Source organism: Artibeus jamaicensis, unplaced genomic scaffold, assembly GCF_021234435.1.
Source record: "Artibeus jamaicensis isolate MK-2021 breed Jamaican fruit bat unplaced genomic scaffold, CSHL_Jam_final contig_700, whole genome shotgun sequence".
NCBI lineage: Eukaryota > Metazoa > Chordata > Mammalia > Chiroptera > Phyllostomidae > Artibeus > Artibeus jamaicensis.
Genome location: NW_026521930.1, coordinates 7,809,705 through 7,824,178, shown reverse-complemented (window position 1 = coordinate 7,824,178; position 14,474 = coordinate 7,809,705). Strand labels below are relative to the sequence as shown.

The following is a 14,474-nucleotide window of genomic DNA, read 5'->3' as shown; positions in this document are numbered from 1 at the left end:
TTGTTTTCATGTGAAATAGCTAGCTATCAGGTCACTGTTAAAATGCACAGACCACTTAAGTAAAATAAAAAGTGGTCTAAAAAACAGACACACCAGTCTTCTTGCTGCTCTCCTTCACTGTAAATACTGTCCAGAGGAAGAGTCCAAAACGGCAACCTAAACACACCACATCTGAGAGCTTCATGAGACCTGGACAGACTCTGCAGGCTTAAATGACCCTGTCTTTCCTCTAACCCGTAGGTGGCCAACACAAGGCCCGGGGCCAAGCCACCACCTCGTTTCCACGCGGCAGCAGCACTGAGCTCCTTGCCCCTAGTTAAGGAGCAGTTACATGTACACGGTCCTAAAATCACACTGGGCCCTTTGAAGGCAACCTCAAGGTTGGTGTGGCCCCCGGTGAAAATGAGTTTGACACTGCTGCTCTAATCTAAATACATAATAAACCTTAAACTCTGGCCTGATTGGCACAAATGTAGATATTAAAAGGTAAACCAAAAGAATAATAGGATTTTGGCTGGTTATGATTGAGGATTTTGCTAAGAATTTTTGATAAGGTTTTTTTGGTCGAGATGAAATTAGAAATTTTACTGAGGCAGTTAATGAGTGAAGAGGCTCTAAAAAATACAGGGAATGGCTGGTGTAGCTCTGTGGACTGAGCACGGGCTGTGAACCAGGGGGCTGCCGGTTCAGTGCCCAGTCAGGGCACATGTCTGGGTTGTGGGCCTGCTCCCCTAGTGGGGGCCATGTAGGGAGCAGCCACACACTGATGTTTCTCTCCCTCCCTTCTCCTCTCTCTAGAAGATAAATAGATAAAACCTTTAAAAAATACAGAGAAAGCAGGGGGCAGCCTACAGGAAACTCAAGGGTCTCTGCCCGCCCCCAGGATCCGCACGGCCGCCCCACAGTGCTCGCACTCTGAATGTGGAGCTCGGGCCCGGCTGCGGCAAGACCGCTACGCATCTCTGAGCCAGAACACGCAAAGACAGGGCCTAGCGAATGCAAAGGACCGCCCGCAACCTTTCTTCTTCCGTTTGGTCTTCTTTCCGGGGTCCTTCTTCAGCCGTTTCCGCTTCTGGCTCTTCCCACCTCTCACCCTCTGGTTCCTGTCCAGCATGGGCTCCTGGTCAACCTCAAACTGCTCATCCCTGTCAACACGGAGCTCGGATCCTGCTCTGGCTTCTCCCCAGATGCTCAGCCTGCCACTGTCTACAAAGAACCACAGGAGATAAGCATTTCAAGATGAGCTCTGCAGAGGCCACAAGCCAAACGAATCAAATGTGCACAGCCCCGCTGGCCCTGAGGGGCGCACTCCCAACACACGTACCTCCGGCTCCGAGGGGCAACGGGCGCTTGGACAGGAAGGGCTGGAGCCTCACCGTGAGCCCGCTCTCCGAGGTGGTGTTCTCCTAGGAGACAGGTGTGTCACTGGAATGAAGCACATGGTTTCACAAACCCCCAGGAGCCTGGCGCCGCAGGTGCACAGAGGGGCATGAGTGTCCGGCAGAGAGGCCCAGCGTGGCCAGGCAGTGACCACCAAGAGGCTAGGGGGGCTGCTTTAGGGGGCGGGGTCTCCTGCCCAGCCACTCTCTTATTGCACACGATTGTCTCAAAGACTTTCTTTTCCTTCTTTAAAAAGGAATACCTGTCCACGTCACAGATCAAGTTAGAATCAGTTGAGAAAAACAAAAACAAAAACAAGCGAGGCAGGTGTTTAAGGGGCCGCATGGGCCTTTGATACATACGGAAATACGTATTTGTGTCTCTGGTCACTTTTGATTTTACCAATTCAGAAACCGTGAGCTGGGAAAGGGACAGGAGGATGTGGCGATGGCGGCCCCGGGGGTGGGGGCTGGGGCGCGGGTGTCCACATCTCAAAAGCCCACCTTCTTGGCCTTGTTGATGATGTAGCTGGTCCAGATCCAGTTGCGCTTTAGGTGTCCGTAGAAACTGGAATCGAGCCCGGCGGCTCCCAGCCCGTCTCCGGGGATCAAGCCCTCATCCACGACCTCACGGCTGCCCCTGAGACAGGAAGTAAACAGAACACGAGCTTTCTTAGGAGCTGGTGTGTTTGTGGGGGGGATTATTCTCCACAACTTCTACCTTCCAAGAAAAATAGTTAACAGAAGTGAAGAACTTGTCTAAACCTCAGATTTTTATGTAAAATCCCTAGATTTTGAACTTTGATAACTAATTTATCTTAAAAAAACAAAAACAAAAACAAGGTGTGGGCTAGGGTTCGGCTGGGACCAGATGTGGCTGGAGGCCACCAATTTGCAGGCTCTGCGACTCAGGCACTCCTGGTCAGCCATCTGACGCCCGACACGGAGGAGCTGGGGCCTGCGGGGGGAGCACCGCTGTGACCCTGCAGGTGGGGACGGGGACGCACGTGGTGTACTCCACCATGGCGCATTTGCGCTCCAGATTGTGCTTGTGGACGGCACTCTCCTGCTCCTTCTGCAGACTGCCCTTGTCATCGCCGCCCTGGTCCGGGCTGCCGCTCTTCCTGACACGCGGGTTGCGTACCACACCTGCAAAACCAAGGAGTCCTGCTGATGACACCTCCTGCGGCAGTCCTGGGGGGCCAGGGAAGAGTGGATTCCCTTTCTGTGTGGGTGCCCAACCAGAGGAGAGGGTCTAAAACTGGTAGAACCTTTCTGCACAAAATGCCTCATAACAGGTGTCAGAGGGAACAAAAGGAAGAGAGTTAAACACTGACCGGTGAACTGAGAAAAGGGTCTGTACTGGGGTGGACACTATTAATGCGGGTGGCCAGCAGGCAACTGAAGAACCCAGTAGGCCAGGGGAGTCGCGAGCAGAGAAACCCCATGCCTTCTTCCTGGGGGCGTGGGAGGAGCCCCTCGGACACGCTGGGCACCAGCAGAGGAAGCAGGAGATAAAAACGACCGCGCTTGGCTGTGGCTGCAGGGGTCGGGGCCAGCAAGGACCTGGACAGACAGGAGGATGCAGCACCAGTTTCCCTCCGCGCAGCCGGGGGCGGACGGATGTTCCCCAAGTGCCCAAGAGGTCCCTTCCTTAGTGGAGCAATCACACTGCTATTGCCCAATAACAAAAACTGCATTTCTTGTAAGAAAAGGAAGGTTAGGATCATTTGCAGACTGTTAAGGACCCTCTCATAACATGCTCTTCTAGAGACCTGGGCCGGGGTGGGGGAGGGGCTGTGGGGAGAGGCCAGGACCTCCACCTCCCTGCCACTTCAGAGCCTTCTGAGTCCGGCTTTGCCTCGGCCCACCAGGCGGTGGTGGTGCTCCCAGTTTAGAAATGAAGACGCTGTGAAACGCACTGTCCTAAGGTTGGAGGTTACGAAGAGCTTGTCCACGGTCATGTGTTTGAACCGACGGCTGAACCCAGGGAGACTTCATGCAGTGCTTCTCATGTGCACCGCACGCTGCTTATGAGAAGTGCAGGCTTGGGCAGCCCCAGGTCTGCTGAATCCGGAGCGGGGCGCAGGGCCAGCGACGTGCGTGTTGGCCGGCTCCCAGGGGCTGCGTGCACTCGGGTGTTCTGGAGCCCCCACCCACTCTTAAGGACGCCTATGTCTTCTTATACGGTACATTTCCCTTAGTCCATGGGGCAGAACCCCTCACGTGTTCGCTAAACGAAGGGACAATCAAGGCCTGATTAATGCATTCAATAAGCCTTGCACATTTCTGCTCATGAACACTAAAAGGGATGGATGGATTCACTAACTGTCGAGTCTGAAAAGCTTTGATGCAAGTAACATACTTGCTCAGAAATTATTATCTAGGTATAAAATGCAGGGGAATTAGAGCACTTTAAAAATCTTTAATGGTAAAAGCCTTCCTCGCTAATGAACGCCAGAGGAGCCTGTGAGACCTAACATCCTAACCTGCCTGGACCCATTAAGGGCTCTAAGTGTCTGGTGCTCGTTACCCTGCCGGCACCGAGCAGCTCTACCGAGCAGCACGTGACCCTTGCTGCGCACAAATCAATGTGCAACGCTGATCTTGCAACTCTGTGACAGGAGGATGAGGGCCAGGGTCCTCTGCTAGGTTCAAAGTGAATGCCCACCCCTCTTTTCCTGGTAGAAGAGGCAAGAAAAGACCAGATGAAAACTGGCCTCAAGGAGAGCATGTTGGACTGGAGGCTCTCTAACATCCGCAGACCCTCCACTCACTCGATAAACATTTGTAGGAGCCACTGGGCACAGACACTCTGAGACACCATGGGGGTAGCAGCCACATTTTCTGCGCTCAAGAAATCCACAGAATAAAATAAGAGGACGACAGCAAAGATGCTGGGAAGGCTTTATGGAAGAGGAGACACTTGAAATGGGTGTGTCCCCCGGCAGGGTGAGCACGGGTTGGGGAACTTTCTGGAGAGGAAATGAATGAGCAAAGGCCTCACCCAGAGCCCGACCACCACCCACCAGCAGGTCTGGCGGTTCTTCCTCCCCCGTCCCGTCACTGCCGTCAACACACATTCTCTCTTGGACACGAGTCACAGCCCCTAACTGGTCTCTCTGCTTCTACTCTTGTGCCCCTCTGCCTGTTCTCCAGGGCGAGCTCTGAAAGACATAAGTGATCTCGACCCTGTGGGCATCGTTCTGCACACTAAAAGGTCATAGGTTTGATTCCTGGTCAGGGCACATGCCAGAGCTGCAGGTTTAATCCCTGGTTGGAGTGTGTACGAGAGGTGATTGATGTTGCTTTCCCCCTTTTCCCCTCTCTAAAAAATAAATAAATAAAATCTTTAAAAAAAGACATAACGTAATCTTGTCACCCCTTGCTTACAACCCCCCCCCCCGGGATCTTCTCCCTCCTCTTAGAATAAACCCAACAGCTGACCGTGCCCTGCAAAGCCTCCCCGGTGTGGCCTCCGCCCCCTCCTCATCTCAGCTGCTACTCTCGCTCCCACCCACGCGGGCCTTTTCTGTCTCCCCGTCCACACCTGGGGCCTTTACGCTTGCTGTTCCCGACTGGAGTACTCTCTCCCAGCTCTGCGCCTGGCTAGCTCGGCCTGAGCCTTTAGAACTCAGCTCAACTGCCCCCTTCTCAGAAAGGCTGCTCCTGAGCACCCACTCAGATGCCCTCGCCCTGTTTATTTCCTCCGCAGCACTGGTCACGGCTGGGGTCTGTGTGTGGGGGCATGCGTGTCTTCTCCACGAGAACAGGGTCTCATGAAGGCAGGGACGAGGTGTGCTCTCACTGCCCACGGCCGGGCATAGGATATGACACGCCAAGGGGTTCAACAAATACCTGCTGAATGAACACGCACATAAAGACCAGCTGGAGCTGCTTGGGCTTAATGGGGAGGGGGGACGAGGACTGCCCCCCATTTGAGGCCTGCCACTTGGCTCCAGGCTCCCGGAGAGCAGCCTGAAAACGAGGCGCTGACTCCTGTTACCCCACAGAAAGGAGGGGAGCAGTGGGGTCCTGCAAAGAGAGACGGTACCTAGAGGGGTGTTGAGGCAGACGCACTGCAGATCAAACCAATAGTTTTCCACATCCTGCATTGAGTTCAGGACATAAAGACGCCTTTCGAAGGGTCGGCTGCTGCGGGCGAGGTTGTAATGTGGGTCACAGATGGTGGTGTCGACGATGGCTGCATTCTTCTTCAAGAAAATGAAGACCTACAAGGAGACAGGGATGGGGTGAGGGGAGAGCTTCAGAATGAGCCTCGGGTTAGCTGTCTGGACCCTGCACGACAGTCGGGACCTCCTCCAGGTGGGCTGGAAAGACGTTACCTGATCTTTGTCCTGAAACTTTTCTGTGGGGCCAAACTGTAGCAGCCCCATGTAGCACAGCCTCTGAAGGCTCTCCAGCACTGAAAACACGTACCGCCTGGAAAACAGGGGCGGGCAGGACCCGATCACACCACATGCTCAGCCGTGGCCAGGAGACCTGCGTCTGGGGTGAGGAACACACCTCACCGTTCCCCCCTCTTCCAGCTGGCGGCAGCTGGAGGACTGGCCTGGGGCCCACACTGCACTGAGGCCCAGAACCCCTCTCCCTGCACCCGCAGGGGCAATGGACCATTGATTCTACACTGGGGGTTTGGTTCAGAAAACAAATGTAACAAGGACAAAACCATACTAATTCTATTTGCAGTCTTTATCAGCAGATTTTACTTTAAAAGAACCTTGAAATGAAGTAACACAGTTTACCAACCCACACATCATCTACCCTGGCTTCACCGAGGAGGCTCACAGGGAGCTAAGACATGAAACCCCCGAGTCGTTCCAGGCAGCACGGCAGACACCCTTCCTCTCCCTGGGAAACGATTACGCAGAGCCCTAAAGTCATGGAGCCTGCTGGGACGCTCAGCCACTCTGCATCGGTTTCAGGAACCTCACCTCTTATACAGCAGCTGCTGCCGGATGGGCCTGGGAAGAAAGCGAATCAGTGTGTGCTTCTTCAGAGGGTCGTTCAGAAACTCGTCAAGGTTGTCCACCTGTGAGGGGATTCTCAGGTTTAGTTCACCCCCAAGACCGGAGTGAATTGTAAGAATCGTGAAAACACACCACTCTTTTCTGGGCTGCAGCCTCTTGGAGCCTGCCCGTCAGTCCCACGGTGACGGCACCCCTCCTTCCTGCCTTCCCCAAACTCCCCACACCTCTGCTTTCAGTCTTGTCACCCTCCCCCTTTCCAGCCCATCTACCACAGCGCTGGGTGTAAACAACAGGTGTCCTCATCTACTGCTGCTGGGCACACGAACTGCTAAAACATCTCTGGGGGATGATGTGGACATATATTCATTTATTTAAAAAAAAGACAAGGATGGAAGTATAGGTAAATGCAGTACTTGGAACCTCCCACAACTACATCAGAATTGCAACTAAACTATAGAACAAGCATCACTCAGAACCTCCCAAAATCCAGCTGAACAGAAGTCCTACACCTAAGGATATAAAGAAACCGCCACACTGAGACTCTGCTGAGGGGCGGAGACGCAGAACAGGCCGGTTCCACACCCACAGGTGGTGGAGAAAAACCAGGAGGAATATATCGGCTGTGATGCTTCACCTGAGGAGGGAGGGGTCCCAGCCCCACATCAGCCCCCCAGCCCAGGATTCCAGTGCTGAGAAGTCCCCATAACTTCTGACTGTAAAAACCAGCTGGGATTGGTTTTTACCAATGGCTGAGCGAGAGGGTGGGCTTCTGGAGTCCCAGGCACTCCTGTTAAAGAGCCCATGCACAGACTTAATTAGACTCACTGGCTCTGGGCTCCAGTGTCAGGGCAGTGGTTGGAAAGGCACCAAGGACACAAGGAAGAAACGGAAGTGTCTGGCACCAGGGTGAGAGTTGTAGGGTCAGCTTTCTCCCAGGCAAAAGTGCTGGCAGAGGCTCTGTGCCCCACGGAGCTGGCAGGTAGGGCGCCATGTCTGAGTCTTCTTCGACCTGGCTCACACTGTTTCCCCCGCCCTGGTGATTCCCTGAGACCCTGCCCCACCCAACTTGTGGGCCCACCAAGCTGATTCCAGTGCCTTTTCCAAATGACTGGCCTGTCTTGGTTCATGCTTCATACTTTCCTAAAATCCATTAAACACGTAGCATCTGGTCTCAGCATGCTCTGTATCTCTTGCTAAGTGGCCCCAGGTCTGAGACTAGTGGCAGCCGACCTTGGTTCTCAGCTTGGCCTCTTCTCGGCACCTCCAAGCCCAGCACAAGTAGCAGCCATCTGCAGATCACTTTGTAGCTCACACTGGGTGGCCTCGAGCAAGGCACAGGTGGCAGCTGACCTTGGCCTAAACCTCCCAGGAGGCCCCAGAGTCAGTGCACTTGGTGGACAGCTTCAGACAGCACCCAAGTGTCACCCAAACCACCTCCACAAGTGACACCCCCAAGGAGCAGACTTAGTGGGCACCAGAGCCCTGCTGAAGTAAGTCCTGCTCTGTGGGGTCAGCTCCTGCAGAGCTGATCCTCTGTGGTGGTGGCAGCCAGTCCTTGCAGCCATTAGCCTGGGGGCAATTCCCTCCTATTGTGGCGCCAACAGTAATCAAGGCTTAACTTTAATAAGCGGGGGCACAGAGCCCACACTCGGTGGGTACATGAAAAGTGTCCAGCTTGGGTGACTGAGGCGGAGGCTGTGCCACTGGACACTTCAGGACACCTACTACATAAGGCCACTCTACCAAGCCTGGGAGTCATAGCAGCTCTACCTAATATATGGGAACAATTATTTTAAGGGCCAATGGATTAAATACTACAACAAAAAGACACACAGAGCCCTGGATGGTGTGGCTCAGTGGACTGAGTGCTGGCCTGCAAACTAAAGGGTTGCCAGTTTGATTCTCAGTCAGGGTGCCTGCCTGGACTGTGGGCTAGGTCCCTGGTTGGGGGGTGTGCGAGAGGCAACTGATTGATGTTTCTCTCACACATCAGATGTCTCTGTCCCTTTCTACTCCCTCCCCACCCTCTCTAAAAAAATAATAATAAAAAAGACTTATGGAGACTGAATAACAAAACTCTTACATATGCTGTCTACAAGAGACACTTCAGATCCAATGACAGAGAGTAAAGGGATATAAAAAGGTATTTCAGGAAAATGGAAACAAAGAGGACTTTAAAACAAAGACTATATGACAAGAGACAAGGAAGGACGCGGCAACTCCACTTCTGGACATTTACCCGAAGACACCCAGAACACTACGTCGAAAAGACACACACACTCCCACGCTCTCTGCAGCATCGTTTAGCCACGAGGCGGAGCACCCCGAGTGTCTGTCAACAGATGAGTGGGTAAAGAAGTGGTGCACGTGCACAGTGGGACACTCGGCCATAAAACAGAGTGAAATCTTGCCCTTTGCAACAACATAGATGGACCTAGAGGGTATTGTGCTCCGTGAAATAAGGCAGAGGAAGACAAATGCCATGATTTCACTTACATGTGGAATCTAAAAAAAGAACTAAATGAACAAGCAGAAGAAACAGACTCACAGATACAGAGAACATTTTGACAGTTCCCAAATGGGAGGGGGACTTGGGAAACAGGTGGAAAAGGTGAAGAGATTAAAAAGTGCAAACTGCCCTGGCTGGGGTAGCTAAGTGGGTTGAGCACAGGCCTGTGAAGCAGGGTCACCAGTTTGATTCCCAGTCAGGGTGCATGCCTGGGTTGTGCAGGCCAGGTCCCCAGTGGGGGACACATGAGAGGCAACCACACACGGATGTTTCTCTCCCTCTCTTTCTCCTTCCCTTCCCCTCAAAAAATAAATAAATAAAATATTTTTTAAAGTGCAAGTTGACAGTTACAGAATAGTCAAGGGAATGCAGTCAATAACATTATAATAACTATGTATGATGATGGATGGGTACTACATTTATAGGGATGACCACTTAGTAAGTTATATAGTACCTAAACACTGGGTTGTACACTTGAAACTAACATAATATTGCAGGCCGACTGTGATTTAGAAATAAAGAATTATTTAAAGCAAGACACACACAAAAAAAGATGGAGAATGCTGATTCCCTCCGAAGCCAGTGATTCTATTCCTACCCTTACTGTAAAGAAAAACTTTGGACCGCCCCACAAATATGTCTACCAAAAGGTATTTGCCATGTGTCATTTGTAATACTAAGAAACTGGAATTTAGTTGTCCAAGAACAGAGGACTAGTTAAATATATTAGGGTATATGAATAAGAAGGAATGCTATAGATTTACTTAATATCAAGTTAAAACCTAATGATGTAGAAAATGCAATGCACTTTTCAGTGGAAAAAACAGACAAAAGGGTAAATATATAGCCTCAATTTGGTTTTCTAAAAGAGGGAGCTCTCTCTCTCTCTCTCTCTCTCTCACACACACACACACACACATGCACGCACACAAACACGGCATGGGAAACAAAGACTAGAAGAAAATGTTCCCGAAACACTAGCAGTGATAGCTCTCTGAGTGATGAAATTAGGGGCAATTCCTGTTATTGCCTTTTTTCTGTACTTACCAAGTTTCTAAAATCATACTTTACTGTTACATTGTAATTATTTGCCTTTCTGATGATTGATCTATCTAGAAGAACAAGTCTTTGACCTATCAACCAACCATCTACCCAACCTCCTATCTCCCACCCACCCACCCATCCAGGCAACTGCAAGTTCTGAAGTGTGTTTGCTTTGACCAGGTGAGTGCAGGCCTCCCAGCCTGGAGCCGAGAGACCAGGCCCTGTGACTGCTCGGGAGTCGCCGGTACCTTGTAGCTGACTTGCACAATCTGGACAAAGATGGAGAGGGGCAGGCAGAGGAGACAGTCGCTAACGAGAGCCCAGCCGACGCCAAAGTCCCGGTGGACTGGGACAGGAGGGACGAAGCGCGTCCACAGGGCTTCGTCCACATATACTAGAAGAAAATCAGGGACAAGGGTCAAGTCGTGATGGTGGTGTCACCTCCTGAGTAGGTTGTGGTTCTCCCCACAAACCAACAAAACTACTTATCGGGCAGGAAGCCCAGAGGTTCAGAAAGTCTGGATTATGTCATCACTTTGATCAGGGCAGTGTGGGTACTCTGCCAGTTCAGGCGATAAGGACGAGGACCCATCACGATCCCCCTTTGGATCCCGCTGTTGCTTGCCTGGCCCCGGGCATCTCACCTGTCTCCACAGTGGGCTCCACCTCAGACTCTAAGACCGCTCCATCCTGGCTGTCCTTGGGCGGGGCATCAGAGGAGGCCTCCGGGTCTTTTCCGGAGGAGGGCGGGGCTCCGCTCCTGCCTGGCTCCTGCTTCCCCGTTCTTCTGTCACCGTTGGGGCCCGGTTTCTCTACCTTGCTGCCAGCAGGGTGCCCATAGATCAGGTACCACAGAAACATGTGGACCACCTGCAGGCGAGCCATTTTGGGCAGAAATCCTAGAGAACGCCCAAGTCCAGGAACTGAGACAAGGGAGGAGGAAAGCAGTGCTTGAAAAGTCCCAGGTTCAAACCACTTCAATTCATTATAAAACTACTGTGTGCCACTATGTCTCAGGGGCCAGGGAGACGGCAAATGGTCCTACAGTTAGGGGAGTTACTTTCTAGTGGGGAAGGGCAGACAATACCAAAATACCTAAAGTAATACACCAGGTGGAAGCAGATGGCCCAGGAAACAGAGCAAGGAAGGGACAGCAAGGAGGGCTGTAATTCTACAGAGGCCGGGAAAGGCCTCACTGGGGAGAGGTCTTGAGTGAAGTCCGCAAGTCAGTGACTGGGTGGGCCACGCGGAGACCTTGGGCTGTGCAACCCAGGCACATGCCAGGTGCCTGGGGTGGGTGTGTGCCTGACGCATTCCGGGAAGGGCCGGGAGATGGAGTGACAGGGTGGAGCAAAGGAGGAGAGCACAGGGGATGATCCAGGGGGCACCACGGGGGGCCTGACAGACCTCCACACAGAACTCCTGTCTTGAAGCGGGTGGTGCAGAATACTCCAAAATCTAGGTTCTTTTAAAGTAGATTATTTCAAAGTTGATACAAATAAAGCGTCCCTTGACTTTCCCCAATGAGAGAACAAGTGAGAGTCAAGGAAGACACAGGGACAGGGCAGCCAGGACAAGTGACCAGAGGCCCCTCCGCCCCCATCATGCCTGGCCCATCGGGGGAACGGCACTTGGGGCCTTTCATCTGCCCAAGTGCCTGTGTTGCTCGGCTGCACACACACACACGCGCGCTCTCCTTTGGTCTGGACTCGCTAACCGGGAGACTGTGTCCTGGGAGTAAAGGCTGAGCTCGTGTGACTGGAGCCTCCGGGAAGAGAGGCCACACAGAGGACTCTCCCGTCTGGGGCCCCTGAGCTTGCTATGTCCCCTACCAGCACATTTTTCTGCCTGATAGAGGTCTGTGCCCTGGTAAGTCACCTTTGCCCTCCCCACCAACACCCATCTATGACTAGGAGAGAAGTGATGCCTTCGGTTAGAAAGCCCTGCCACCGCACGTGACCCGCACATTTACGTTAGAGCAGGAGTCACATCCCCGTGGGGGGTGCAGGAGGAGGCAGCTCTGTCAGAGGCCTGGCTCTGGGAGTCTCAAACTTGCTCAAGCTTGCCAAGGGCTGTAACTACTAGCAGGCTTATGGGGCCAGGAGAGGTGTAAACTGTCTGTGATTTACAGAATATTCCAGCCCAAGGACAGTGAGCATAAGAAGTTAATCTCTGTGAACAATTCCTCATGTAGGGATCTAGCATAATTGCATGAGTCTTGCAATAGCCTTGTGAGGCGCACGGGGCAAGAATCAACCCCGTCCTGCTTTAGGCAGGGAACTGCTGTCAGCGGAAGGCGTGGAGCCGGCCGCCAGGCCCGTCAGAGGCTCAGGCCTCATTCTCAGGGTGCAGCCCAGGGCTCCGATGTAGAGTGCTGGCTGACCAATGGCACCACGCGGACAACAAATGAAACACAACCAAAAAAAGAAACACAGTCAGACATTCACAAGAGGTGCTTTTTACCTACAACAGGGTTATAGTTTTTAAGCTGGGTTATGCCCATTTTCTCATCCGTTTTTTTCGCCCGTCCACTTTCTGGTTTAGAGGAAGCATTTGGCTGTGCGTCTCCTGATCCACTCGGGTCCTCTTTCACTTGACTTTCTTCTTCAGCCTCCCCTTGAGGCGCTGGAAGCTGGGGCCCTTTAACCCTGCGGGCCGAGTACAAGACCAATGTTATGTGGAGAAAATCAAGGGTGAAGAGAAGGGACAGGGTCTGTCCTCATAAATCGGATGAAGCTATTTGATCCTGAGGTTTCAAAGTCAACTGCCCATAGAGGGCAGGCAGATGACCCAGATGAATAAAATGTGTCAGGTCACTAGACATTTGGGAATGGAGAGGACTGTGGTGTGGTACACACCTGTGGAGCGCACCCCCACCTGTGGGGCAGCTGCTACCTTGTGAGAAACGGAGCCTGATATACACTAGGCCCTCCGACACTTTCAGAAATGCCAGAAATCAGGAATCTGATAGGAGGTGGACTGGCATCTTATTGACAGTGCACATGGCCAGTGAGTACGAGCCGTGCGAACCAGCGTCTGCAAGCCGGAGCTGGGCCTCTGCTCGCCAGCGGGCAACCTGTGGTTTAAACCTGGCTAAGAAGTGTCTCTCATCCCTGAGTTTTCTCTCAGTCCATTAGATGGTTTATGGGCAAAATTAGAGAAGACCTCAGAAAAGCAACTAGAATAGTTCTGAGCCATCATGAGACTGAACGAGTTTCGCACATCACAGAGCCTGTGATTTGGAGTGGTCTGTCCACAATTAGAATAGAATTAAGAATGTGAGGATTTTCTTCTTTCTTAAAGAATCCAGAAATGAATCCTTGACAGGCTAGGGGGTCATGAACCACAAACCCTAACCCAGTGAATTCACTGCTCTCACACAGGAATAAACCAAGGGCTTTTGGGAAAATGGCTTCCGGAACGAAGACACAGACCCTGGCAGCTTCGCTGTGAACTCCCACGCTGCCGCCACTTGCCTGTTTGCTGTGCTTGAATTGGAGATCCGGAAGCGGACCTGCTCGATGGCACTTCGCACCAGCGGGTCGTTCTGGTCCATGGACGGGTGCACCACCAGGTCCACCTGCAGCGAGAGGGCAGAGCGCCCCGAAGGGCAGGGAGCAGAGGGAGACAGCTCCACAACTCGGCTCCCGGTGGAGCGCTGGCCACACCTGCTTTCATTAACATTTCCGAAAGAGGCCAGGGACTGAAGCAAAGCGCATCGCTGCACAGTTTGCCACTGTCAAATTCCTCAGGTGACCAAGCGATGAAGTTTTGCCACCAGCACCAGTAACGTGCACCTCTGCTCGGGCGAGGAGTTCCGGCCTAGAGACAGGGCGGCCTTCCCCGTGGTGCTCTCACTGGGGGTCGGGGCCCGCTGCTCTCCCATCTACCCGGGGAGCTGCTCCCAAGGCCCCACTTCTGCTGTCTGACAACTTCCCACAGTTACTCGTGAATCCTGAGGGCTTCCATCTGGAGAGGGTAAACCAATTCCATTAATCTCCCCTCGCTGAGTGCCGTCCAGGGACTCCTGCCAGGCGCACCTCTAAACCGACCAGCAAAGGATTTAGAACTGCTTTTGTTGTTCTGCCTTTTCTGAGGTATGGAACTGAGTTAGAGCGGTTGTCACCTCATGAGGGATAACAGGTGACGAATGGAAGCAGCGTGGAGTCGGGGGCAGAGGGTGTGGGTGACAGCTGTGCGGTCGATGGCAGGCACAATGGCCTGGGGGCGTGGACAGCCAGGCTTCTTTTTTGTCTCTGTCATTGGCAAGAGAGAGCAAGGTAAGGTGTTCTAAATGGCTAACTCTGGCCAGGAGGCTTCATGACAAAAATGGCCTGAAAGAGGTTCAGTCCCAGGGAACAGGCAGCAACGCTGGAAAGATGGGGACTTAAAAGGCTGACGTGGCTCAGTCTGCTCAGCGCCTCATGTGTGAAATGGCAACCCCTTCCTCATGCCCTGCCAACTTTTCTGCGGTTTTGTGAGGCTCAAATGAAATTCAGTTAGGCAATACCCAGAGAATTTAAAAGCATGAAGTAAATACAAAGCCCTTCC

At 52.6% G+C, this 14,474-nt stretch overlaps 1 protein-coding gene across 2 annotated transcripts in view; it reads right to left on the bottom strand.

Moving 5' to 3' along the window:
* Positions 1-14,474, bottom strand: part of GTF3C1 (general transcription factor IIIC subunit 1) — a 72,631-nt gene that overhangs the window by 20,805 nt on the left and 37,352 nt on the right. For both annotated transcript variants that reach the window (XM_037140016.2, XM_037140017.2), the window contains exons 13-23: positions 13,400-13,503; positions 12,387-12,571; positions 10,568-10,846; positions 10,172-10,317; positions 6,335-6,432; positions 5,726-5,822; positions 5,434-5,611; positions 2,387-2,528; positions 1,884-2,019; positions 1,325-1,406; positions 1,018-1,206 (exon numbers count right to left, since the gene is read on the bottom strand). In XM_037140016.2, coding sequence (XP_036995911.2) covers positions 1,018-1,206; positions 1,325-1,406; positions 1,884-2,019; positions 2,387-2,528; positions 5,434-5,611; positions 5,726-5,822; positions 6,335-6,432; positions 10,172-10,317; positions 10,568-10,846; positions 12,387-12,571; positions 13,400-13,503 — 1,636 coding nt within the window. The remainder of the gene's footprint in view (positions 1-1,017; positions 1,207-1,324; positions 1,407-1,883; positions 2,020-2,386; positions 2,529-5,433; positions 5,612-5,725; positions 5,823-6,334; positions 6,433-10,171; positions 10,318-10,567; positions 10,847-12,386; positions 12,572-13,399; positions 13,504-14,474) is intronic.